At 35.8% G+C, this 25,604-nt stretch overlaps 2 protein-coding genes across 8 annotated transcripts in view; one reads left to right on the top strand and one right to left on the bottom strand.

Annotated features, from left to right (window-relative positions):
* The window catches only part of VEZT (vezatin, adherens junctions transmembrane protein), a 71,254-nt gene extending 57,540 nt beyond the window's left edge, over positions 1-13,714 (top strand). For all 7 annotated transcript variants that reach the window (XM_055585173.1, XM_055585165.1, XM_055585156.1 and 4 more), the window contains 4 exons: positions 962-1,155; positions 4,382-4,482; positions 9,148-9,355; positions 12,688-13,714. In XM_055585173.1, coding sequence (XP_055441148.1) covers positions 962-1,155; positions 4,382-4,482; positions 9,148-9,355; positions 12,688-13,202 — 1,018 coding nt within the window. In that variant the 3' untranslated portion in view covers positions 13,203-13,714. The remainder of the gene's footprint in view (positions 1-961; positions 1,156-4,381; positions 4,483-9,147; positions 9,356-12,687) is intronic.
* Positions 13,715-23,070: 9,356 nt separating this feature from the next.
* The window catches only part of LOC129652714 (uncharacterized protein C3orf20 homolog), a 79,354-nt gene continuing 76,820 nt past the window's right edge, over positions 23,071-25,604 (bottom strand). The window contains exon 6 of the mRNA XM_055581662.1: positions 23,071-23,261. Coding sequence (XP_055437637.1) covers positions 23,115-23,261 — 147 coding nt within the window. The 3' untranslated portion in view covers positions 23,071-23,114. The remainder of the gene's footprint in view (positions 23,262-25,604) is intronic.

Here is a 25,604-nt window from a genome sequence, read left to right as displayed (position 1 = left end):
AAAAATTCTGTGTTTCATTCCTCCCCCTTGCTTGTCCCACTTGCCGTTCCCACTCTCACTTGCCTGCAGGAGAACATTAACTCTGTAAGTGTTCTCCTGGTCTGTAGAGTGCCTGCTGCCAGAGGAATGTTTCTGAGCCTTATATTTGCTTTCTTACTTACCTGAAAAATTTCCCTGGATTTGGAGTGAGTGTAGCAGCTTAGACTGAAGTCTGTATAAAACATTCTGCAGAAAGGGCTTGGCATAAACTGACTGTCTGCTCTCTCTTTATTTCTCATTCCTTTACCTCAGTCCAGCCAAACTGTATAAAGGCTATTTCCCATTACCATCTAGAATGACCTTCATCTTCTGTACATGCTCAGGTTTTATCCATCCTTCAGTGCTACCTCAGAAGTACCTCTTCCTTATCATAGTAACTTGCACCTCTTCTGAATTCTTTTAATCCCTTCTTTCTCTCTGTCATTTTGTGCCTGGATGTAACCCAGCTTTACAATTTACCAGCTGTATGACCTGGGCAAGTTTCTTCAACTCTCTAGAACTAATTTCTCATCTTTAAATTGGAAATAAAATGTTAGTTTTAATTTTTTTTATATTATATATGTATGACTTTTCTGATGTGGTTTAAGTTTCTTATTAAGTAGGAAGTAGGTTTAACTTATCTTTTTAGTTTGTAAAAATGCCTGGTATATATGCAAGAAATATTTGTTGAAGAAATATATGATACTCTTTATAAACTGTTTTTAAAACTGGTAAATGCGTATAATGTAAAATTTAGCACTTAACCATTTTTAAGCTACAGGTAAGTGTCATTAAGTACATATGTATTATTGTGCAACCATCACCACCTTCCACATTCAGAACTTTTTTTCATCTTACAGACTTTTTTTTAAAATAAACTTTGTGAATTATACATTTCATTTCATAGTTTAGAAATCTGTTTTTGTTTTTCTTTATTACTCAGGGTAATAATTCTTGAGGATGAACTTGAAAAGCTTGTCTGTACTAAAGAAACACAAGAACTAGTGTCAGAAGCTTATCAAATCCTAGAACAGAAATTAAAGTTAATTCAGCCCCATGTTCAAGCAAGCAACAATTGCTGGGAAGAGGCCATTTCTCAAGTGGAAAAATTGCTACGAAGAAATACAGATAAAAAAGGTACCTGTGAGAGAGTACTTTTGCATACACTTACCAGACATACTTATTCCCTACTAGGACTTTATCAGGTTTACTTCTTGTCTGCATGATAAAACTGACTTGATACAATCTCTTAGTTGTCTAAAAAAAAAAAATGAACTTATATGTGCAAATTGACATTGAATATAAAGTGTGGGCTCTTATTTTTGTAAATAAAAAATGAATATAATTTGAAGTTTCCCTGAATCATATACTTCCTTTTTTAAAATTTTAATTAAAAAATAGATTTTAATAGTATTATTCCATTATTAGAAATTCTAGAAACTCTTTTCCAGTTAGGGTAATAATGAGTTTTGATAGTCAGAGACCAGAAATTGAATTTACTTTTAAGATAAAATACATCATTAACTTCACTAATTTAATTGTAAATGTTTGGCATATTAATCTTTAAACTTGTGCTGTAAGTCAATAATATGTTTATCCCTTGGACCTTAATTATGATGTTAAAAGGGAGGAGACATATGTACACCTATGGCTGATCATATTGATGTTTGACAGAAAACAACAAAATAAAATAAAAAATTGTATTATTGCCAAAGGTGAGTAATGCTTTATCACCCTGTTAAGTCATTGTTTTGTTTATAGCTAGGTCTGTAATACTTTGTTTACTGTCTTGAGCAAACTGAACAAGTCCTTAGATAGTAAAAGTATTAGCATTTTTCACAGGAAATGTAAACAAGCTAATTACTGATACACTGTCAGTACATTTCCTCAAATGTAAATGATGAATAATTCTTTCTCCAAAAGTTAGATTTGCCAAGGGTTTTTAATATGTGCAAATATTTATGCATATTAAACTTTTTTAGATGACTTAACTAGAGCTTTCGGATGTATTTTTTATAAATAGAAACACTTAGGAGCCCACTGGGTGTTAGAAGATGCATCCCATTCATGCCTCCCTCAGCATACTGTAAGATATTAAATCTTAGTCACTTGAACATGATTGTTAAAACAGTCTCAAATCATTGGGCAGGTGATAAGCCATTTCTTGATTTGCTCATAGGTGGTAATGATATGAACTAAGATACAAGTATTCAGAAACTTTTCTCACTAAAATGCCCATCGTAGCCTTGGATACACAACTTGAAATAAAATTGTTGGTTTAAATTTCTTAGGAAATAGCTTTAGTTAGCTATATCTTTTTATTTTAAGTATTTTAAAAGTATAGGAATATCACAAGAATAATTTTAAGTACCCCTTAATTCCAGATTTCCCACTTTTTTACATTCTACCACATTTGTGTGTGTATTGTCTATAAATTCTTTTGGTGGTATTATTCTAAACCATTTGAGTTAAGAAACAGACATGAAATCCCATTGCCCCTAAGTACTTCTGTTCATATTTTTAAAAATCAGACATTCTCTGCAAACCCACAGTATACCAACAGAATCAGGAAACAACCCAAGGTCCTTCAGCTGACGAATACATAAATCGTTTCATCCATCCATACAGTGGACTACTACTCAGAAATAAAAAAGAAATGAACTACTACTGCTCTGTCAGTAAGATGGAAGATGCACTATGCTAATCAGCAGAAGTTAGGCTCAAATCACTGCATACTGTGTGATTCCACTTATAGGACAGCCACAAAATGATAAAGTTTAACAGGAATAAGAAACATATCAGTGATTACTAGGAGTTGGATATGGAGGGAGGAATAGGGCATAAAGAGGCAGCATTAAGTAGATGTTTTGAGGTGATAAGACTTCTGTATCGTGATCAGTGGTAATGGTGATTACATGACTGTAATTTATCTAAATTCATAAAATTGTGTATCAAAAAGTGAATATATTAGCTTAAAATGTTTTCACCCATTACTTTTAGCATCCATTGATAGTTCTTGCTTCAGCTGGATATTGCTGTGGTGGTTGCCAGATGGTAATTTTCTAATTCCGTTTTCTACCTACACTTACTAGTTGACACTATTTTAAGGTTAAGCATCCCCCTTTCTACTTATTTACACATTTATATTAGTATGGGTTCTTATTTTATTCAATAGATCATAATTAGTTACTTTTATTGTATATTGTTGCTCAGGTTGTCCATAGTTCAACCAGAGGGAGCCCATTCAAGGTGGTTCCTATCACCATCATTCTTTGAGCACTTGTTGACTTTGTCTCATACTTTCCTTGCCTCCAGCCCTAACATCTGCCTTGTCTCCAAAGAGCCTCATTCTTTTTAATAGAAAATGACCTTTAGAAACCAAGATCTGAAGTGCTAGGGATGCTCATGGCCACTGGGATATTACTGCTCTTACCACTTATCCGTGTACAGAACTATGGAATACATCTGCACATATACTTGTACAGGCTACAGTCCCTCGGGTCACAAAAGAGCTGGACACACTGAGCACACACACAACTCATATGCATGTACACACACATCTATCTCTGTTTGTAGATCTCTCTGTCTGTCCATATATGTTATATACACCTTCATACCAGTACCTCCAATGCAGTTTCAGGAGCACATAGTTTATTCTGGCCTCCCCCTCCTCTGTGTTTGTTCTTCCCTTTTGTGATAATGAGAAGCTTGACTGTCATCAGTTTCAATATATTTACTTACTCAGTCTTTTGTATGAAACTAGTTACGTGACACTGTGGGCTAAGGCACATTTTTGCTGATGATACCCACTGAGAGTTCTCCCCCGCTGGCCTAGATTGCTCTGACCATACCAGCCCATGCTAGCCAAGAGTCTCTCCCAACTCTGAAAGCTAAAAATCTAGAGGCTTAACCCCTACTTCTTTAAAGTAGACAGATAATGATAAAAGAGAGCTGAATATGAAGCTAAATAACCCGGAGATTGGAAGTCAAACACTGTCTTTTAATAATTAATCGAAGTTAAGCTCACCTGAGATGATCTTTTCAATCTTTTACTTATGAAACTCATTTCCAATCCTAATTTCTCCTGAGAATGAAAATGGTATAAGTAAAGTGCAGAATTGAAGTTTGTTTTTCGTAGCGAAGAGTGACGATAGTCTGTCTTGAGTCTGTTTCTATGCCATGAGTAAAGTTGATTGTTGAAGTATTTAGAGTACCTCCTGTGTGCCAAGTACTATGGTAAGGTGAAAAAGGAAGAGAGAAAACAGGTTTTCTTCTCCAAGAGTTTATTTAAATTATAAATCTGTAGATGTTACTCTTTATTAACTTTAGTAGATAGCGGCTCATTTCCGTGTTCCTTTTTAAGGGCGCCTTGAAATGGCGTGTGAGAGCCCACGCTGCACCGTGGCCCCTGTGGTGCAGACTCCTCTACACATCGCAGACAAAGATCCAATCCCTGAGGAGCAGGTGAGGGTGAAAACGGCTTTTTTTCCCTCTAAAGAGTTTAATGTACAAACCTTACCTCCCTTTCTCTGTAACTGACATGGATAATTGTTGAATTAAAATTTTCCAGGGTTCGATCCCAATTTGGGAAGATCCCCTGAAGGAGGGCATGGCACACCATTTTGAGGGCTTCTCAGGTGGCGCTAGTGGTAAAGAACCTGCCTGCAAATTCTGGAGATGTAAGAGACAACAGGTTCAATCCCTAGGTCAGGAAGATCCCCTGAGAAGGAAATGGCAACCAACTCCAGTATTCTTGCCTGGAAAATCCCATGGACAGAGGAGCCTGGCAGGCTACAGTCCATAGGGTCGCAAAAAGTCTGACACAACTGAAGCGACTTAGCACAGAACAGTTGTTGAGTAATTGTGAACAGTTGTTTAATTTATATTTCTAATCTTCAAAAATTACAACACAGTGTATTGAATTTATATCATATCATTAGTTCTTAGTGTCTTGAATTTCAATCCATTGAATCTACCAGAAGATTTTCCTGTTTATATCTAATTGTCCATCTCTTAAATACTCGAAAGTGATGAAACACATTAAAAATTAGTACATTGGAAAAAAAAAAATTAGTACATTGGTAAAGGTACCTTCTGGGATGCTGGAAATGTTTTTATCTTGATCAGAGTGGTGGTTCCCAGTATGTGTACATCTGTAAAAATCCTTTACACTTAAGATTTGTGCATTTGAATGTATCTATGCAAGTTATGTGAAAGATGCTTGGTTGTGTCTGACTCTTTGTGACCCCATGGACTGTAGCCTGCCAGGGTCTTCTGTCCATGGAATTCTCTTCTCCAGGAGGTCTTCCCAACCCAGAGATTGAACCTGGGTCTCTTGCATTACAGGTATATTCTTTACCATCTGAGCCACCAGGGAAGCCCAAAAGTGCGGATCAGCAGGATGTATGTTAAACCTCACTTTTAAAAATACTTTTTAGATGATTAAGTTAGATATTGACAACAGATTGCTTATTCTGAAGAAGACTTTTCTTCTGAAGAAGAAGACTTCTTTTTCTTCGTCATTTTGCCTATTCAATATTCTTAATTGCAAAGGGAGACCAACCCTACTTACTTTAACAAAGAAATTTATTTAAAACTGTTAGCTAGCTGACAGAATATTTCAGAGGGCCAGATGATGAGCTTAAAGCAGGCTGGGGTACACAGCCAAAGTCACTCAAAAGCCCTGTTCCATTGGGGGCGTCACTGCTGAGTCACGGGGTGTAGGCATTGCCACTTGTTGCATCATGTAAATAATGAAAACTATATTCAGAACCTCTACCTCTAGAAATTTTGTCTGCCACCATCCTTGCCAGAATAGTTTCCTTAAAATCCTTGTTCTTTTATCACAAACTTCTGAATCAGATCTGACATCGTTACACCTGATTTCAGTTCAGTTGCTCAGTCGTGTCCGACTCTTTGCGACCCCATGATTTGCAGCACACCAGGCCTCCCTGTCCATCACCAACTCCCAGAGTTCACCCAGACTCACCACGCCCATCGAGTCAGTAATGCCATCCAGCCATCTCATCCTCTGCCATCCCCTTCTCCTTCTGTCCCCAATCCCTCCCAGCATCAGGGTCTTTTCCAATGAGTCAACTCTTCGCATGAGGTGGCCAAAGTACTGGAGTTTCAGCTTCAGCATCATTCCCTCCAAAGAAATCCCAGGGCTGATCTCCTTTAGAATGGACTGGTTGGATCTCCTTGCAGTCCAAGAGTATTCTCCAACACCACAGTTCAAAAGCATCAATTCTTCAGCACTCAGCTTTCTTCACAGTCCAACTTTCACATCCATACATGACCACTGGAAAAACCATAGCCTTGACTAGACAGACCTTTGTTGGCAAAGTAATGTCTCTGCTTTTGAATATGCTATCTAGGTTGCTCATAACTTTCCAAAGAGTAAGTGTCTTTTAATTTCATGGCTGCAGTCACCATCTGCAGTGATTTTGGAGCCCAAAAAAATAAAGTCTGACACTGTTTCCACTGTTTCCCCATCTATTTCCCATGAAGTGATGGGACCGGATGCCATGATCTTCGTTTTCTGAATGTTGAGCTTTTTCACTTTCCAATGTTTTCTCTCTCCTCTTTCACTTTCATCAAGAGGCTTTTTAGTTCCTCTTCACTTTCTGCCATAAGGGTGATGTCATCTGCATATCTGAGGTTATTGATGTTTCTCCCGGCAATCTTGATTCCAGCTTGTGCTTCTTCCAACCCAGCATTTCTCATGATGTACTCTGCATATAAGTTAAATAAGCAGGGTGACAATATACAGCCTTGACGTACTCCTTTTCCTATTTGGAACCAGTCTGTTGTTCCATGTCCAGTTCTAACTGTTGCTTCCTGACCTGGATATAGGTTTCTCAAGAGGCAGGTCAGGTGGTCTGGTATTCCCATCTCTTTCAGAATTTTCCACGGTTTGTTGTGATCCACACAGTCAAAGGCTTTGGCAAAGTCAATAAAGCAGAAATAGATGTTTTTCTGGAACTCTCTTGCTTTTTCGATGTTCCAGCAGATGTTGGCAATTTGATCTCTGGTTCCTCTGCCTTTTCTAAAACCAGATTGAACATCTGGAAGTTCACGGTTCACGTATTGCTGAAGCCTGGCTTGGAGAATTTTGAGCATTACTTTACTAGCATGTGGATGAGTGCAATTGTGCAGTAGTTTGAGCATTCTTTGGCATTGCCTTTCTTTGGGATTGGAATGAAAACTGACCTTTTCCAATCCTGTGGCCACTGCTGAGTTTTCCAAATTTGCTGGCATATTGAGTGCATAAAAAATTAAAAAAGAGAAGCACTTTCACAGCATCATCTTCCAGGATTTGAAATAGCTCAACTGGAATTCCATCACCTCCACTAGCTTTGTTCATAGTGATGCTTCCTAAGTCCCACTTGACTCCACATTCCAGGATGTCTGGCTCTAGGTAAGGGATCACACCGTGATTATCTTGGTCATGAAAATCTTTTTTGTACAGTTCTTCTGTGTATTCTTGCCACCTCTTCTTAATATCTTCTGCTTCTGTTAGGTCCATCCCATTTCTGTCTTTTATTGAGCCCATCTTTGCATGAAATGTTCCCTTGGACTCTCTAATTTTCTTGAAGAGATCGCTAGTCTTTCCCATTCTGTTGTTTTCCTCTATTTCTTTGCATTGATTGCTGAGGAAGGCTTTCTTATCTCCCCTTGCTATTCTTCGGAACTCTGCATTCAGATGGTTATATCTTTCCTTTTCTCCTTTGCTTTTTGCTTCTCTTCTTTTCACAACTATTTGTAAGGCCTCCCCAGACAACCATTTTGCTTTTTTGCATTTCTTTTCCATGGGGATGGTTTTGCTCCCTGTCTCCTCTACAATGCCACAAACCTCTGTCCATAGTTCATCAGGCACTCTATGTATCAGATCTAGTCCCTTAAATCTATTTCTCACTTCCACTGTATAATCATAAGGGATTTGATTTAGGTCATACCTGAATGGTCTAGTGGTTTTCCCTACTTTCTTCAATTTAAGTCTGAATTTGGCAATAAGGAGTTCATGATCTGAGCCACAGTCTGCTCCTGGTCTTGTTTTTGCTGATTGTATAGAGCTTCTCCATCTTTGGCTGCAAAGAATATAATCATTCTGATTTTTATTGACCATCTGGTGATGTCCATGAGTAGAGTCTTCTCTTGTGTTGTTGGAAGAGGGTGTTTTCTATACCAGTGCGTTCTCTTGGCAGAACTCTATTAGCCTTTGCCCTGCTTCATTCCGTATTCCAAGGCCAAATTTGCCTGTTACTCCAGGTGTTTCTTGACTTCCTACTTTTGCATTCCAGTCCCCTATAATGATAAGGACATCTTTTTTGGGTGTTAGTTCTAAAAGGTCTTATAGGTCTTCATAGAACCATTCAACTTCAGCTTTTTCAGTGTTACTGGTTGGGGCATAGACTTGGATTACTGTGATATTGAATGGTTTGCCTTGGAAACGAACAGAGATCATTCTGTCGTTTTTTAGATTGCATCCAAGTACTACATTTCGGACTCTTTTGTTGACCATGATGGCTACTCCATTTCTTCTAAGGAATTCCTGCCCACAGTAGTAGATATAATGGTCATCTGAGGTAAATTCACCGTGATTAGAGGATCCCAAATAATTTTCCTTAACCATAACTGCAACAGAAGCTGAGTAATAAGGATCCTACCCTTCACCTTAGAGATAAGGAGAACCATCAGATGTGGTTTTCCCTAATCCTAGCAATCGTGTTCAGACTTCCTGAAGAGTCAGAAAGAAATACAAATGTCTATCAAAGAAAGCTAACATACCTGACTACCTCCGTAAACCAACAGCCCTGCTAATTTTGATTGATTTTGACATAGCTAATAGCTTGAATCTTGACTAGATCTATCGAATGGTATCAGAGTAGAAAAATAATGACTGAAGTTGTTAAATTTTCTTATCCACAACTCTTTTTAGTATCAAGTAAGTTTTGTTAAGATTTCAGTTTATCTGTGTCTGCTTTGTATGTCCAACTTGTGCTTCAGTGACCTGTGCCAGGAGTCCTTATTTTTTTTAATCTTGGAGTTCGATAGGTTCAAATCAGTGAATGCTACTAGAAACCTGTCTGCTTGAAGTGCCGTCTTCTTTCTTTCATTCATTTTCAGGAGTTAGAAGCTTATGTAGATGATATTGATATGGACACTGATTTCAGAAAGGATGATTTTTATTACTTGTCTCAAGAAGACAGAGAGAGACAGAAGCGTGAACATGAAGAATCCAAGAGGGTGCTCCAAGAACTGAAATCTGTGCTGGGATTTAAAGCATCAGAGGCAGAAAGGCAGAAGTGGAAGCAACTTCTGTTTAGTGATCATGGTAAGCACTGACTTCAGAGTAAAAGTTTATTTCAATGTAAGGGATTCTTTTTTCTTAAACTGTAAATCTTAGCCATAGAATTGTTATGGTGTTCATTTTAGGGATCCACCAGTAAGTATAGTACTTTGTCTTTTAGACACAAAGTCAGTTTGATCATTAGAAGAGTCATTATATAATCCAATTTAATCAATAAAAGAGTTACTATATAATCAGATTGGGAATATGAAGTCAGACTTTTTCATCAGTTACTCTATTTTTCTACTAAATTTGTTTCAGTGGGTTAAAGATTCTAAACCCTGTTCTCAATGATAATTTTTAATATAACGCAAAATTAATAACTGTTCACTGTTGAAACCAATGAATTAAACCCTAGGCCCTTAGCTATATCACTAGGTTACTTAATAGTTGATTTGAACACTGCAGAAGATGGAAGGCAGAGATGCATATGTGCACGCTGTCTCCATATTTGGATTTGTACAAAAGTGGATGACTGGTAATACCTAAGATTACCCTTGAACTTCTTTATGTAACCACCCTTCTTTTCTTTAGAACTTCATAAAAGGCAGGGAGGAAGAGAGGGGAAGCTTAGTACTCAACAGTATCATCAAACTAGCTATTTCCTAATTCAAGAATTAATTCCTCTGGATTTCTAAGCAGGTAGAGTGAGACTTCCCTTCTATTTTAGTATATGAGGTGCCTCAAAATCAACTGCCTTCTCTTCCCTTTCTCTTTTTCACTAGAAGTATATAGATTATTCTGGAAGGTTCCTCATCATTCTCTTTTCTTCTCTGGGGCCCTCCCATCCTCCCTTGTCCAGATGTATACTTCTTGATTTTGTCCTCCTCCTTTCTTCCCATTGATCCCCTTTATAGCCCAGGTCTTTGTAAGGTTGGGCTTCCCTGGTGGTTCTTATGGTAAAGAATCTGCCTGCAATGTAGGAGGTCCGGATTCAATCCCTGGGTCAGGAAGATCCAGTAGAGAAGGGGAATGGCTCTCCACTCCAGTATTCTTGCCTGGAGCATTTCATGGACAGAGGAGCCTAGCGGGCTACCATCCATTGGGTTGCAAAGAGTCGGACATGACTGAGCTACTAACACACACTTATAAACTTATGCTTATATATTATAATAGCCTCTTAGCTGACTTGCATTTTCAATACCTTTTTCTTCTAAGCTATTCTTAAAGATAGCTTCTAAGCCTTTAGGTTTGCTTCTATCCTTGAAAACTAATTTGATTTTTCTCAAACAGCACATAGATAATAGCTCTCTGTCTTAAAAACCTACAGTTTTTAACTCCTATTCCTGGTTTCAAGCCTCCATCATGAGTCCCCCATATAGATATCTTCCTCTACTTATATCTAATTAGACAATGGTTCTGCAAGCTGGCTGTTTTTATTAATGAAAAGTATTCGTGGTGATCCCTTTCACAGGCATCCTGTCCTCTCCACCAGTCTCTCCTCCATGAGTCCCTCTCTTACTGTTCCAGTCCTGCCACCTCTCCCACTACTACAGAGCCTTACATGCAGGGGACACTGTTGTGAAATGAAAGGATTTCTTGAGCAAAAAGCAGAGAGTTCCTGCAACCTGCTTGTCCATATATTGGGCCTTCGTAAATCAGAGATTAGGAGTATTAGGTTTTAGACACTATTGTTTCCTGTGTGTTCTATTTTTTTTGTTTCTGAAATTAAATTACAGTATTCTTAAATAGGGTCTTTATTATCCCCCACAGTATTCATTTAGAAAATTACTCAATAAGTAGATAATAAGATTAGGTTTACTATTGAATCCCCAGCACATAGATCAAGAGACAAAAATCTGTACAGTCCTGGAGGCTTATATTCTAGCACAGTGTTAACATACTAGTTCATTGATGCATTATACAGATTACCCGCCCTCATTTAATTAACAATAATCAGGAATATCAATCAACTTCTAATATGTGTTGCTTTAAGAATTAACAGATTTATCAGCTAACACTGTACACAAAGTTGTACACAAAGTCTGAAACTAGCACTGTATATAAACTTGTATCCTTTTTTATTGTTTAGCAACTTTTTTCATATGGCTTTAAAACTATCCTTTTGACAGTATGGGTAAAGATATAATGTTGAGAGAAGTATCTCTTTTCAGGTATGTGCTTTTGATAGTTTACATTTGAAAAGGCATAATGCTAATTTAGTTTATGAAAATAAGTAAAAAGCTGATACCTTAAAATGCTTTTCCCATGAAAAATTTCAGTACATCTTCCAGAGTTGTTTTCATCTCTGCCTACAGGGGTAAAGTCCGAATGGAATTAGAGAGGGAAATTCTACACTGGAACCTGCTGTGGCCATTTTTTTCTGTTGTTGCTGCTTCTCTAGTGGAGTTACTGCAGCTTAGGGATCTGTTTCTTGGAAATGGACACGTTTTACAGATTATTTTTTAAAATAAACGCCAGATCTTCAAGACGCACTTTTTTTTCTTCCGTCATGCTTCATAACATATTGTATTGTACTAACCCCTCATACTGGGAGGAGAGACTGCATAGCAAGCAACCCACTGCCTACTAACATCAAGAGGGGCTAAATAAAACTTCATTTTCCTTGAAAGGACAACTTCTGCCGTATGGATGTAATATTTATGTATTACGCTTTGTACAGTAGTTGATATGGAATACAGGTTTTATTTTATATTTTTCTGTGGCGTTAAAATATGTAGAAGTTACGGCTTTACTGTCATCAGGGTCTTATTAGGTGGTTGACAAGTGAGTTGAATTGTATGTTGTAATTTTTTTCCATGATGTTTTAACTTGTAAATATGTGTGTGTTGATGATGATAGGATTATTACTTGAATTACTCTTAGGTGTTTCGTCTATCATACTATGGGTGAAACCATGCTGCTTATCCTTTAGTACAATGGCTCTCAAAGTCGCGTGCGCATCAGAATCCAGCAGAGGGCTTGTCAAACCTTAGCCAGTCCTCCTTCAGTTTCCGATTCAGTAGGTATGGGGGGGAGCTGAAGAATTTTCATTTCTAAAAAATTCCTAGGTGATGCTGACTGATGCTGTTGGTTCAAGAGCCACACCTTGAAAACACTGCTTTAATGGTTTGAATTAAGAGAATACATGAGGTGTTTTAAAATATTTATCAAAACCCCATCTCATTTCATGTCTTAGGTATTTGATCTCTTATAAAGTTCTCTGGTTTTATAAATTTACTTTGATTTACTAGAAAGTTTTATTTAGCTTTTATTTATTGTTCTTTATAAGAAAAACCTACTTGGAGTTTAAATTAAAGTTTAAATCATTGCTGGGTTTTTAGTTATTATTTTTCTTTCTTTTTTTTCCTTTGAAGCTGTGTTGAAATCCTTGTCTCCTGTAGCCCCAGTGGAGCCCATAAGTAATTCAGAGCCATCAGTGGATTCAGATATGGGGAAAGTTGGTAAAAATGGTACTGAAGAGGAAAATAATAAAACCTCTACAGCTGACAATGAAATAAGTAGTAGGACTGAGTATTTATGTGAATACCCTGTAGATGGTAAAAGTAAAGACAATTCTGCAAATGAAGTCTTCTTCCAAGGAGCTGAAGAAAGAGCATATTACCAGTGTGAGAGTGAAGATGAGCCTCCGCAGGCAGATGTAGATGGCCTGGCCCCTGCCCACCCAACCCCCAGGGTCTCATCACAGCCCTCCATCAAGCAGAGGCTGGCACAGCTACAGCTGTCCCCTGATTTCACTTTCACTGCTGGCCTCGCTGCAGAAGTGGCTGCTAGATCTCTCTCCTTTACCACCATGCAGGAACAGACTTTTGGTGATGAGGAGGAAGAACAAATAATACAAGAAAATGAAAATGAGGTAGAAGAAAAGTAAGAACCAAGATTTACGTGAAGGATTTTATTCTTTTTTTGTGAAAATGTTTTAACTTCAAGACTAGAAATTCCACTGGAAAGGGAAAATGAGTGTAAGTTTACTGTGTTTAAAGCTAAGATGTGAAATTATAGGAAGAACCTGGGTTTGAACAACTGATCTGGAAATACTAGTTACCTATAAATGGCAGACCTTTTAGGAGAATAAGAGAAAGGTAAGGGCTCTCTTGAATAAATTGCTGTTTTGTTTGCAGCATGACTGATTGATCTTGGAAACTCTTTAAGTATCTTTAATAACAAATGAATTTATCATTTCTTGCCAGAATTTACTACCATAAAATGACTGGGATAATTCTGTTGCAAGAATATTAACATTTAGTAAGGCTCCTTTTTACTGTATTCTCGCAGTTAATAACTGCAGCTATTATGTCAATAACAAGTTGTTTGTATTTAATTTTTGTTTATACCAGTCTTAAAGATACATGTTCTGAATAAAAAAAAGTTGGATTCATGAAATTGATGTGTACTGGGGTTTGGAACTAAAACATGGTTTCGAAAGTACCTGGGTTGTAACATGTGTCCTTGTTTGTATGTGTATTCAGTATCTTAAGATTTCTTAATGATCTTGTAAAGAAAAACATTGCACCTTTTTAGGAATTATCCTTTAAGTTTTTTGTGTATTTATCTTTTTCTGTTGTTGCAACTAAAAGAGATGATACCAAAGTGGGATCTCTGTAGTTCGAGGCCTCATCCCCGACTTTATAAAAGGGTTTCTTGTATCAGTTTCCCGAGGGATAATGGGTGCCATTGACATCAGTAAATCATGATGCTGCTAATTTCTAGCCTGAAGCTGTACCCTCTCCACCTTAATAAGATTATGAAAACATCCTGTTGACTTCTTGGAAAGCATCCTTGTCTCCTTAATACTTTATTTACAAACTACCTCCTAAGACGTTGCTTTCCAAATTGTCTCAGTTTCATCTGTTTTGTGTTGTGATTACGTTTTCAAAGTGATATTTTCAAGAGTATAATGTTTTTTACTGCCTATAGCTCCTATGCACTGACATAGTTTACAGATGTTATTTGAGGAAAATGTAGGAAAAACTCTATGCTACTGTCCTAGAAAGGAAATTATGAATCTAGTGTGCCTTTGGAGTTAAAGAAACACATTTAAATTCTTGTAACTTAGCACTTCAAATGAGTAAATTTTTGTATACCAAAGGGGATTTTTTTTTTTTCCAGTAATCTAAGGAAATTTATTTTTGGTCCCGAGGAAAAACTTCGTTCTGCTTTATATGAATAATAGCGATTTCATATACTATAAGTGATTCTGCCAGTTGCCAAATATTCTGGGACTTACCCATAATTAAGCTCTTAGGAGCAATATGTTAGGGTGGGCCTATAACACTTAGAAATAGCTAAATTTCAAGAAAAAATTTTGTGTTGTAACTATTATAGTCTTAAATGATAATGCTTAGAGTTTATTTTCACTTGAAATTGCTTAGTTTGCCAACCCCTTTTTTCCTTGAATTTAGAATTATGGAAAAACTTGGATAATCTTTCTCTAAATCTATATAACCTTATACACAGAATTAGAGTTTAATCATTTTTAATTCTATTATTATATATATATATTTTACTACACCAGTTTGTGGAAAATATCTTCATTATATTATGCCAGTTTTATTTAATACTTTCTAAAATGATACTTTTTAATTTTGAAAGACTAATTTTAATCAGGAACTCTTTTTTATTATTATTTTTAATCAGGAATTCTTAACCTTCCATTCTGATCTGTTTTATTCACTAGTTGTTACTTAGTTCTATGAAAATTCTACTTGAAATCATGATAAGAAGGGTCTTGGAATTGTAATTGAATTTTCTTTTATGTACTTTTCAAAATTTGTCATTTTTTAGAATATTTCCAAGGTAAAATATTATTTTACCTGTGAAAATTCCTTATTTTCTCTTACAATAGTCTAGCAGTCAGTGTTTCTCTGTTCCTCTCCCCACCCTCCACCCACCCCCGTGGGCCCACCTGCATTAAAATAAACTGTAGGTCTTTTTTTTTTTAATGCAGATTTGGGGCCATACTCTCAATTATTCTTAGTGGTCATTTTGGAACAAGATGTAGGTGATATTTATACTCAGTAAAAATCTAACAACTCTGTCTAGGACCTTATTGTTCTTGCCATGAATACCTTAGGAAATAAATAAGTCAGTGTAACATACCTAGATATTTTTGTTACTTTTCTCAGAATATTTCAATTTTTCTTATCAGGCTTGTGACTAGTTTTATGGCTGTCATCCTCTGTCCAAAAGAAGCCCTCTGGGGAAAATATTCTGTGGGGAAAACTTGTAATTGTGCTTTCCAAATTTAACAGTGGTATTTTGACAGAATAATTCTTGTAAGGAGTAATACCGTGAGAGCTTTTAATATAAATGTTTCTATAAAAAAGGCATTTAGGTCACTCTTAAAGACAAGATTTTTGCCCCTTGCCTACAGTTAGGAAAGTCATGGCAGTAAATGATCTGGTGACAGTTTCATATTTTAAATCCTTTTTTTCCCCAAGCCTTCAGTGAAAGTCTACATATCTGGCCTATCTAGGGCCAGACTTTTGCTGGTCCTGGATTGGCAGGTCGTTGCTTATTTTCACAAGTTGTCTCTTTGGTCTGACTTCCGAAGTTAAGTCCTCATTAAAATCAATTGTACTTAACAGCGTGTGAATATATTTCATTAGAAACTGATGCAATTGACTCAAGTTTAATTTCTGAAGTTGTTGAAGATAAAGTCAGAAAAAAATGCATTTAAGGCAACTTTCTATGGAAATTTAAGAATATGGTTTTAAGGAATTAATATAGAATGATAGACCCGAGTTTAAATCCCAGATCTCTATAATTTAAAAGCTATCAGTGCAGCTGAAGTAATAATATCATGGAGAGTTTTTATATTAAAACCCAAATTCTCTGAATTACTAAATGATATTTGTGACTTCTAACTTCTCAGACATAGTTAAAAGAAAATAAAACTTTTGAGGCTGGGAAACAAGACCTGTTTATATTAGTAACCAGTTAGTAAATATGTTAATAAAATAGGTCAAAAAATTTTAACTCAACTTTTTTGAAAAATAAATAGTAATATTCTGATTCACATAATGAAAATGGTAAAGTTTTTAATGTTAAAGCATAAAAAGAATTAAGTTCTGATACATTTCACACAACTATAAGTCACTGGAGTATTAATCAAAAGCAACCCTAGAGGTCATTTCACTCTGATGACTGACTTTTACTTACACATCATCAGTAATGTAAAATATGAAATATTTTGATAAATTTATATCATGTGGGAAGAAAAGGTCAATGGATCTGGTTTAATCATAGCATATTGTTTCTCTATCTGAACAAAACAAGAGCTGCATACCATAAGGCTGTAGTATAGCTCGTTATCTGAACTAAAGTGGGTAACCAGAAAAAGCATAAAGATTGATTTATCCCTCCAATTCTATTTATAAGACGTTTATGCAAATCACACTGAGAATTACGAGATGAGCTACAGGTAACACCCGGTGGTTCAGTGGTTAGGACTCCATGCTTCCATTGCAGGGGCCATGGGTTCAGCTCCTCATTGGGGAACTAAGATCCCACATGCCACATGTGCAACCGAAAAAAAAAGAAAACTACAAATATTTTAGAAGGGAAAATATCTTAAATACAGTAACAGTCCATTTATATCATCATTGGCTATATCATATGCTAAGGCGGCTACCTTGCATAATTTAATTTTTCAGTTAACTGAGGCAAATCCATTTAATCATTTTTTTAACAGTTTTATAAGAAATATTCTAAATATACTTTCTACTTCTCTGCATTTTCTTTGTCATCTTTAAGAACATGGGGTGATACACAGAAATCCACCTTAGGGGCTGCTGAGATATAGAATGCCCCTTCACTACGTGACCTTGCGTTGCTGTGCTTTTTGAGTCATATCTGTTTTTCAGTTTCTCTATCTTCCCTTATAATCAGTTGTCACTTTTTGCTGCTGTCTTATGTGCCTGCTTCCCGCACTAGGCCCCTAACTTGCTGCTTCTAATCTGCTGTGGACTGAGAAACCAGATTGCCAAGCTTGCTAGAATTGTGTCTAAAATAAGAGTAAGTAGACTGAACGAGGCTTAAGGGGCTTTTCTGTCCGAACAGTGCATGGACTTTGTGGTACCTGTTTGGCTGCTCAGCATACTTTTGTTTGCTTCTTAGTTCTTTACTAAGAATTTGCTAAAAATACTTGTTTGAATATGTGATTGCCATACATTTAGAGTATTAATTCACTTTTTATATGGTGATGTTTCTAAGACTCTCCATTAATGAATTCAACCATAAAAGAAAATTTGACTATCTTTGTATAAATCACTGTATATATTTTAGGAAAATGTTAAATATTTTGTTCTTGCTAAGTGTTTTAATATAGTATGCAGACTTAAAACTTAGAGCACTATAAGTAGACTTCAACTCTGTTCACCAAGATTTATATTCTAGAACTATTGGTTTGAGACTAAACATGCATGGCTAATTTAGTAAGAACTGCCTAACTGAATGTTTGGGGAATGAGTCATTCTAGATATCCCAGTTTTCTGTGGAGCTTAAACCTCTAAAGAGCTTTTAAAATTTTTGGAATAATTACTGAAGAAAATCTTTTTAAAACAATATGCATTGCTGTCTTCTTAAGCAATATATGAAATACATTGAAAAAAATTTTGATGTCAAAATGATTGTTACTAACAACAGTTTTACTGTAATAAACTACTCAGGCACTGAAAGCTATACGCCCCTTTACTAAGTAAGTCATTCTGCTGTGCCTTTGATTTCTAATAGTTTTGATTCTCTGTTACTGCTCACTGAAGTGTGCCTGTAGCAATAGCCTTTCTCTGCCTTCACAGTGTTCCTTCTAGACGCTTCAGTTTTGGAAAACAGCTGACTGAGACAGCGAGCATAATGTAAAAAATACAAAGAGCAAACTGACTCAGTGAAAACTGGATTATACCTAACTACATGAATTATAACTTATTACCTGTTTCACTGCTGAGTGAAGTGTACTGGATTAGAGTCCTGTTCTCAGAATAGAAGAGCTGTCAGTATACCAAAGAAACCATTTTGTTTCCATACTTTACCTTCTGTATATTTCACGCTGCTAATATTTTTGGTGCTGATTAAAACCAGTGTAGTCAAATTAGCTTTTTCTATAGTACTTTCTATTTGAATTGGATACCACACGATGCCAAGAATTTCTTTGGCTGGGCTGTTTTTGTTATGTCAGTTTTGTTTTTAGAGAAATGTATCCTTATTTTCAAAACACGAAGTGGGTTGAACCCTGGAAAATAAGGAAAGTTTTGTTATTGATACTATGGAGAACTGAACGGTAATAAGGATTTTAGACTCAAAACAATTAGGAAAACTATTCTTTGATTATACAAGTTTTTAAGATACTATCTTTTATTCAATTAAATGTATATTAAAAGCTGGCCAAACATAAAAGTGTTAGATCTAATGGTCTTGACAGATACTTGAATGACTAAATTCACACTGCCATTCTGTATTTTGCATGTTTAAGTTATAATTTTATGTGTTAATCAAGCATGATTATTTTTCTTGTGAAAAATAAACATTAGATTTGCATGTTATATAATATCTGCAAGTAAAATTCAAACCTGTCCGGAAGGGATACTTGTCTGAGATCAGCACTGAACTACTTGCTTTTACCAACAGTCTGACTGTGTTTTAGTAACCATATGTTGATTCATCCTGCCATCTAATTACACGGTAATTAGAGAATCAGTCCACTTATTTTATGGCCATGCCTCAAAGTCAGCTTTCAGTTATTCATGCTGCTAGAAGGGAATTATGATACAATATTCATCAAAAAATAGATGATCCAAAACACTGTCTTAAGTTGAAGCTGCCATTACAAAATAGTTATGAAGCCAAAACTTGGTTTGGTGATAAAAGGAGAAAAATTCTCTTTAAATGTAGTTGTGAGAAGAAAATGACTCTACCTAGTATAATTGCTGTAAATCAAAAAGAGGGCAAATTGATTCCAGAATTCACATATACAAAAGTTTAACATGAATAAGAAGTTGATTTTTATGGATATCCTAAAATGTGTGATAAATTAAAATACATATGTTTTAAATGCTATAAATTTTAATATATATTTTAACCTGTGAGCGATTCAGTTAGTTTCATTTCTATTTACTAATTTCATTTGTTACATATCAAACATTTCACTGCAACAGGACAGTATTTAAGTTGTGTATACTTTGGAATACACTGTTTTTAAAAGTGAGTATATTCTGTGAGATACTGTTGCACAAGTATATTTCTCCTCTCATTTATATTTTAAGAGTTTCTCCAAATAAGAGATAGTTTTACTATTTTGGACTTGACATTTTTCACATTTTAGCATTTTCTTAAAGGTCGGCTACCTACAAATTATTTTATCATTGAACATATTTTAAAAACTAACACATGTCTTTTACAAGTAATTACATTCTTTTTCCCTTCCCAAGTACATCTATAATATATTAGCTCAAATGGAAATCTGTATTAGCTGAATCACAGTATTTTCTGCACTTTTATTTCACCAACTTGTACTTCTGTTCATAACATGATTTAAATAATGCTTACTCAAGCACACTACTAGCATCTGTCAACATACAGAAAGCTCCAGATATGTTACACCCATCCCTTAAAGACTGGCTTATGGTTCTGGTACAGCCCTGGAGGTCCATATGAGTGAAAAGCCAGAAGTCTGCCTGAGCTGAAAACACTCCCAAGGAGTTTGGTTTTGTTTGGGTTTGTTCTAGGTATGGTCCCAGGGATCCCAGATCAAACCAGGCCCCTGGGCCTATCCTAGAACCAACCTAAACTCGCGCATCATTCCTGGAACGTCAAGAGTGTGAAGGCTGAAGACAACCTGAAGCTGACGAGACATACTGAGTTTAATGTTTTTTTTGTATGTGTGCCTATGTGTGAACAAGAATTGGTTCCTTAATCCTTCTCAAATAGATGGATGACAGTGGACAAGATAGTCTTACCAGACTTTGACATTATAGTAATTTATCACAATAGGAATGTGGTATATAATATGGTTAATATTAATTGCCAGTGAGAAGCATTGTTCTTACCATTTTTATTATCTGGTCTGTTTTTTTTTTTTTTTTTTTTTATCTGGTCTCTATTTTTAGGGTAAGCAACTTAGCCACCAAAACAAATTTCCGTCCTCCCCAAATTCATGATTTCTGCTTTTGCTTTTCTCAAAAACTTTCTACTCAACAATATTATCCCAGTCTCATTTAACTACTTTTTCATAGTTTCTAAAAAGGTATTCTAAAAAGTCTTTGCTTTCTTGCTGCATTGTGGGTGATTCTTAAACCCTTGTTTCTGGAATTGAATGCCTTTTTCTTTTAATCTGTCACTGAATCTGCCACTTGCTTTCAGCTTGCTTTTTGAGGTTCAGATCTGGGGAGGACCTGAGCAACATTTGTAGATGCACCATCCCTGTTAGACTCAATGTAGGCGGCATTTTGGAATCTGCTATAAGATTTTTAGCAAGGTTCTTTATTTTTGTTCCCTGCTGCTCTGGATTTTTAAAATATTCTGACCTAGTTGATTTATCAAATGGCCTCATTATAACATCACTATAGTCATATACATGTTTTTATTTAATTTGAAGAACAAGATTTCTGAACAGGCATATTGAAAACACCCCCAAAGGTTGTTATACACCTTTGATTATTATATTATATTTGTATATTGTATTATACAATATAATATTTGTATATTATACAAAATAATATTTGTATATTATACACCAAAGGTTATTAATACACAATGAAAATGTATACTTTTGGTAATACTAACATTTCAGTAGATTTAGACCATGTTTGAAGTAATTGCAGACTAAGCAGGGACTGTACCTGTGAAAGCAGCTGAAACTGTGCTATTCTTCCAAGCCTTGTCACACTAGAAAAATCTAGCCAATGAGGTGTCCTTTAAAATAGGACTGAGAGACTGTCGAGGCTCATCTGAAGAACTCAACCCTGGGCTTATTTCTGTATTACATTCGTTATGTAGATGCTTCATCCCATGGATTCTGTTATTTTTGCCTTTTAAATCTTACTATGTTTACACTTCTCAATGTTTTTGTTTTTGCACAATGTTTTCCTGTTTGTGTAAATCAAAGCACTGTACATGTTACTCTGCATGTGTATATATATTCTTAATAAAAGAGTAGACTCTGGGTCTACTGATTGTGAGTTTTAAAGCTAAATGATTTAAATGCTTTTTATTGTCTTGTAAATTCACTCTTAATTTATGCCTCAAGTCTTCTCATTCATTTTTTTTCTCTAATGGACTATATAGATTAAACAGGTGAGCCTTATTTTCATCTTCTGCCAGAATTTGACATTTTGTGTTCACCCAAACATGAAAAAGTTCTGTCATCTGCATTCTTATATCAGTGCACAGTTAACTTATTTCTTGACAGTTAGCCCAGCTTATGTTTATATACAGTAAGTATTCTTGGTTATGGGGAGGGGCCTGTCTACTCACTTTTAACATTGTTATTTATGAACACTGACAATAGGAATTTGCATACTGTCCTACAAAGTTCATGCTTATTTACATAGTAAGTTTCTAAAGTCTACCTTCACTTTAGATACTTTCAGAGTGTTAAGGTGTATTTTTTAAATATCATTTGAAAATATTCTTTCAGAGATGCTTTAATTTTTACTTTTTGACTACTTATGTTTTATATGGTAAAACTACGTTTCCAACCCTATTTGAAGACTTGAGAGTATAACCTTTTTTTAACAGTAATTTCTTTGATAACTTTATGTATTTTATCATAATGAATTTTTGTGAACTGTTTTAAAAGATTTTACAAAATCCCAACAGTAAGTTTGTACATATCTGTATTATTGTTGTTCCTCCTTAGCCTAAGTCTCCAATAAAATCTGTACTTCTTTATACTTTGTACCTTTTGTATTCTGGTGTTTGTCACATGAATTAGCCAAAAGATAAAATTTCTTTTTCTGTTCCTTCTGTCTTTATTTTTTTATTGGACTTTTTTTTTTTTCCCCAAAATTTTTTCCCAAAAGACAGTGGTTGTCTAGGAAAGCCTTGGATTCATTAGTCTAAGTTTGTTGGATCATTCAGGTGCCTCACATGAGAATTTATCAGTGCAAAAGCAGCAGATAAAGTTTAAAAACTCCATTTTAACATTCTCTGTGACATTCTCATCCTGTTACATTTGTTGCCTTACATGACCTCCCTTAGAGAAAGGGCCTGTTGGACTAATAAGGGAGTTAAGATCCAGTGGATCATACTTTTCCTGTGTAATGAATGGAAAGTTGGTTTTAACTTTCCTAAGCTTAGCTATTGGAGAAGGAAATGACAACCCACTCCAGTATTCTTGCCTGGAAAATCCCAAGGGCGGAGGAGCCTGGTAGGCTGCAGTCCATGGGGTCACGAAGAGTCAGACATGACTGAGCGACTTCACTTTCACTTTTCACTTTCATGCATTAGAGAAGGAAATGGCAACCCACTCCAGTGTTCTTGCCTGGAGAATCCCAGGGACGGGGGAGCCTGATGGGCTGCCGTCTATGGGGTCTCACAGAGTTGGACACGACTGAAACGACTTAGCAGCAGCAGCAGCAAGCTTAGCTATAGACTTGGGAACATTCATGGTAATTCCACAGTGGCTCTTCAGACTGAATGCTGGTTAAAGAGAAAGTGATCTTCCTTGAACTGAACTTTTAAATAAATAAGCTACCCCTTTGCAGAAAAGATTTGAGGCAAGGAAATTTGGCTCTTGTCTGAGATTTTTTTAATTAAAAATATAAAGATAAAGTAGATTGTATATAGTTTACCGGATCCTGAAGTCATTGGGTAGGAAATATCCCATATGATAATCATTCCTTGTCTTCACAGTTTGCTTTTGAAGATCCTTAGCAGATGTGCCATAACCATTGAAAATAAAGTTGGCAAATAGTAATTTTCCCCGAATATACATCTGTAAAAATTAATAAAACTCTTACAGAAAATGGCCATATGAAAATTAGTCCTGTTTGTTTGAAGTAACATCTTAGATGTGTCTGTACAAGAAAATATTAATTTTTATATACAAAATAATGTTAGGTAATAAACATGTTCCTAGAATCCAAATATAGTGTTTGAAGATTAAAAAAACAGGCTCAGTTGTTTTCTCACTCAAAGTCATACACATGAGGTGGCAGAACCAGTGTCCCAACCAATTCTAAAAGGATAACCAGCCTTCATCATTATGGTAAGCTACTTGTGGATACATTTAATTTTACAGCTAACCTCTAGGATAAAGTAGAAAGACCTGAATTGGAAGTCAGTAGAGTTGGATTGTGGACAAAGCTACTTTCTCAGTCTCAGACAAATCATTTAATCATAATGAGCCACAGTTTGCTCAGTAAGAAAAAGACAGTTGCTCATGTGAATGTATGCCAAAAACCACCACAATATTGTAAAGTAATTAGCTTCCAAATAAAATAGAGAAAGACAGTTGTCATTTATGAATTGGACTAGACTTCCAAAATCCTCTTCTAGGAGTAAGATTCTCAGATTGTCTCTTTCTTAAAGAGATACAGTTCCACTATGTAAAGCCATATTTGTCTTTCTCTTCCAGGGTGCAAGAGAGCTAATATTTAGGCACAAGTGAGCATCTTGGAAATTATTCCATTTTTAGAGGCTAGAAAGGTTAAGAAGAGGTGGCAGGGGAAGGAGATAGTAGTTTTAAAACAATGTAGCTGGTTCCAACACAGAAAATAACCTAAGAACTAAGTATACCTTATTTTTAAAGTTGTCCAATACAAGTGCTTTAACAGGGGACTGTAAGAATTCAGAAGAAACAGTTGTTCTCTATGATTACATGTTATTTCTTTCCTCTTAGCATGATCTTTAAATCATGAAGGAATGTCCTATTGCAAGGTTTGCTCAAGGAAGAGAATAATAATTATTATTATTTCATTTTAGGAACAAAAGAATCTCTCTTGTTTCCTATCTTGGGTCATCTATAAACACTGGCTGAGATGGAGCTTGGTGTGGTTCCTTGATCTGAAACACATTATTCTTTGACTTTATTCTTTAGCACCCATGTCTGGCTGTTAGTCCTGAAGCTACTTACCTTGCCTGTACTTAGATACATGATTAATGATAGCCAGTGACAAGGGTACTATGTTCAGTGTATGAATATTTCACAAGATCAGAAGAATTGAACAATGATAATCTCTTAAACATTGATATCAGGGTAACTTAGCTATTTTTTTCTACAAAGATTAATGTGAAACATTTGTATAATAGAAAAAAATGTAGCTTAAGAAATTGATAAGTTGCAAATGTGCAGTATTTCATTGTTATTTGGGGCTTATAATCATCCATATAAGCCATCCCCTCTTGAAATTGAGGCCTAGAAAAAAGGGGACAAAGCAGCAATCTTTTGTTCTTGCAGAAATAACTTAGTCAAAATACAGAGAAATGTTAGACTAGGAAGAAAAAAAAAAAAAACAAACCCTTAAGTTTGTGTGTGTCCAGAAGCCAGGTATGACCAGACACAGTATTAAAATTTAAAGTATTTTCTTACTGAAATCATGTTGAATTTGAGTTTCAGTTGAGCTTCAAAACCTGGAATAAATAATCCAGATGTTCTCAGCATTTTATCAAATAAAGACTCCTGATGTTATTTTCCCCATGGGACCTATGCTTTGAATTTTTTTTAATCTATCACATAATCTATGTTCATTAAAACCCCGTAGATTGGGACTTTCTGGAAGTCCAGAGGCTAAGACGCCATACTTTCAATGCAGGGGCCTCAGATCTGATCACTGGTCAAGGAACTAAATCCCACCTGTCATAACTAAGGAGTTCCCAAGCCGCAACTAAAGATCCTGCATGCTGCAACAAAGATTGAAGAGCCTGAGTGCCTCAACTAAGACCTGATGCAGCCAAATAAATACTTTTTTAAAAATACTCTAAGTTGCATACCCTCCCAAGTCCCTCCCTTCTTTGTTTTTTCAACTAGCCAACGTTATAATGGCCATTTAATTAGAGTGTATGCTGCATGCTGGGCTTCCCAGGTGGCACTAGCGGTAAAGAACCTGCCTGCCAATGCAGGAGGTATAAGAGATGTGGGTTCATTCCCTGGGTGAGGAAGATCCCCTGGAGTAGGAAATGGCAACTTACTCCAGTATTCTTTTTTTTTTTTTTTTAATACTTCAGTATTCTTGCCTGGAGAATCCCATGGACAGAGGAGCCTGGTGAGCTACAGTCCATGGGTTGCAAAAGAGTCAGACATGACTAAGCACTCATGCAAGAGGGATATGGAGGATGC

This window comes from Bubalus kerabau, chromosome 1 (genome assembly GCF_029407905.1).
Source record: "Bubalus kerabau isolate K-KA32 ecotype Philippines breed swamp buffalo chromosome 1, PCC_UOA_SB_1v2, whole genome shotgun sequence".
NCBI classification, from domain to species: domain Eukaryota; kingdom Metazoa; phylum Chordata; class Mammalia; order Artiodactyla; family Bovidae; genus Bubalus; species Bubalus kerabau.
This window is presented reverse-complemented; position numbering and strand designations above follow the sequence as displayed.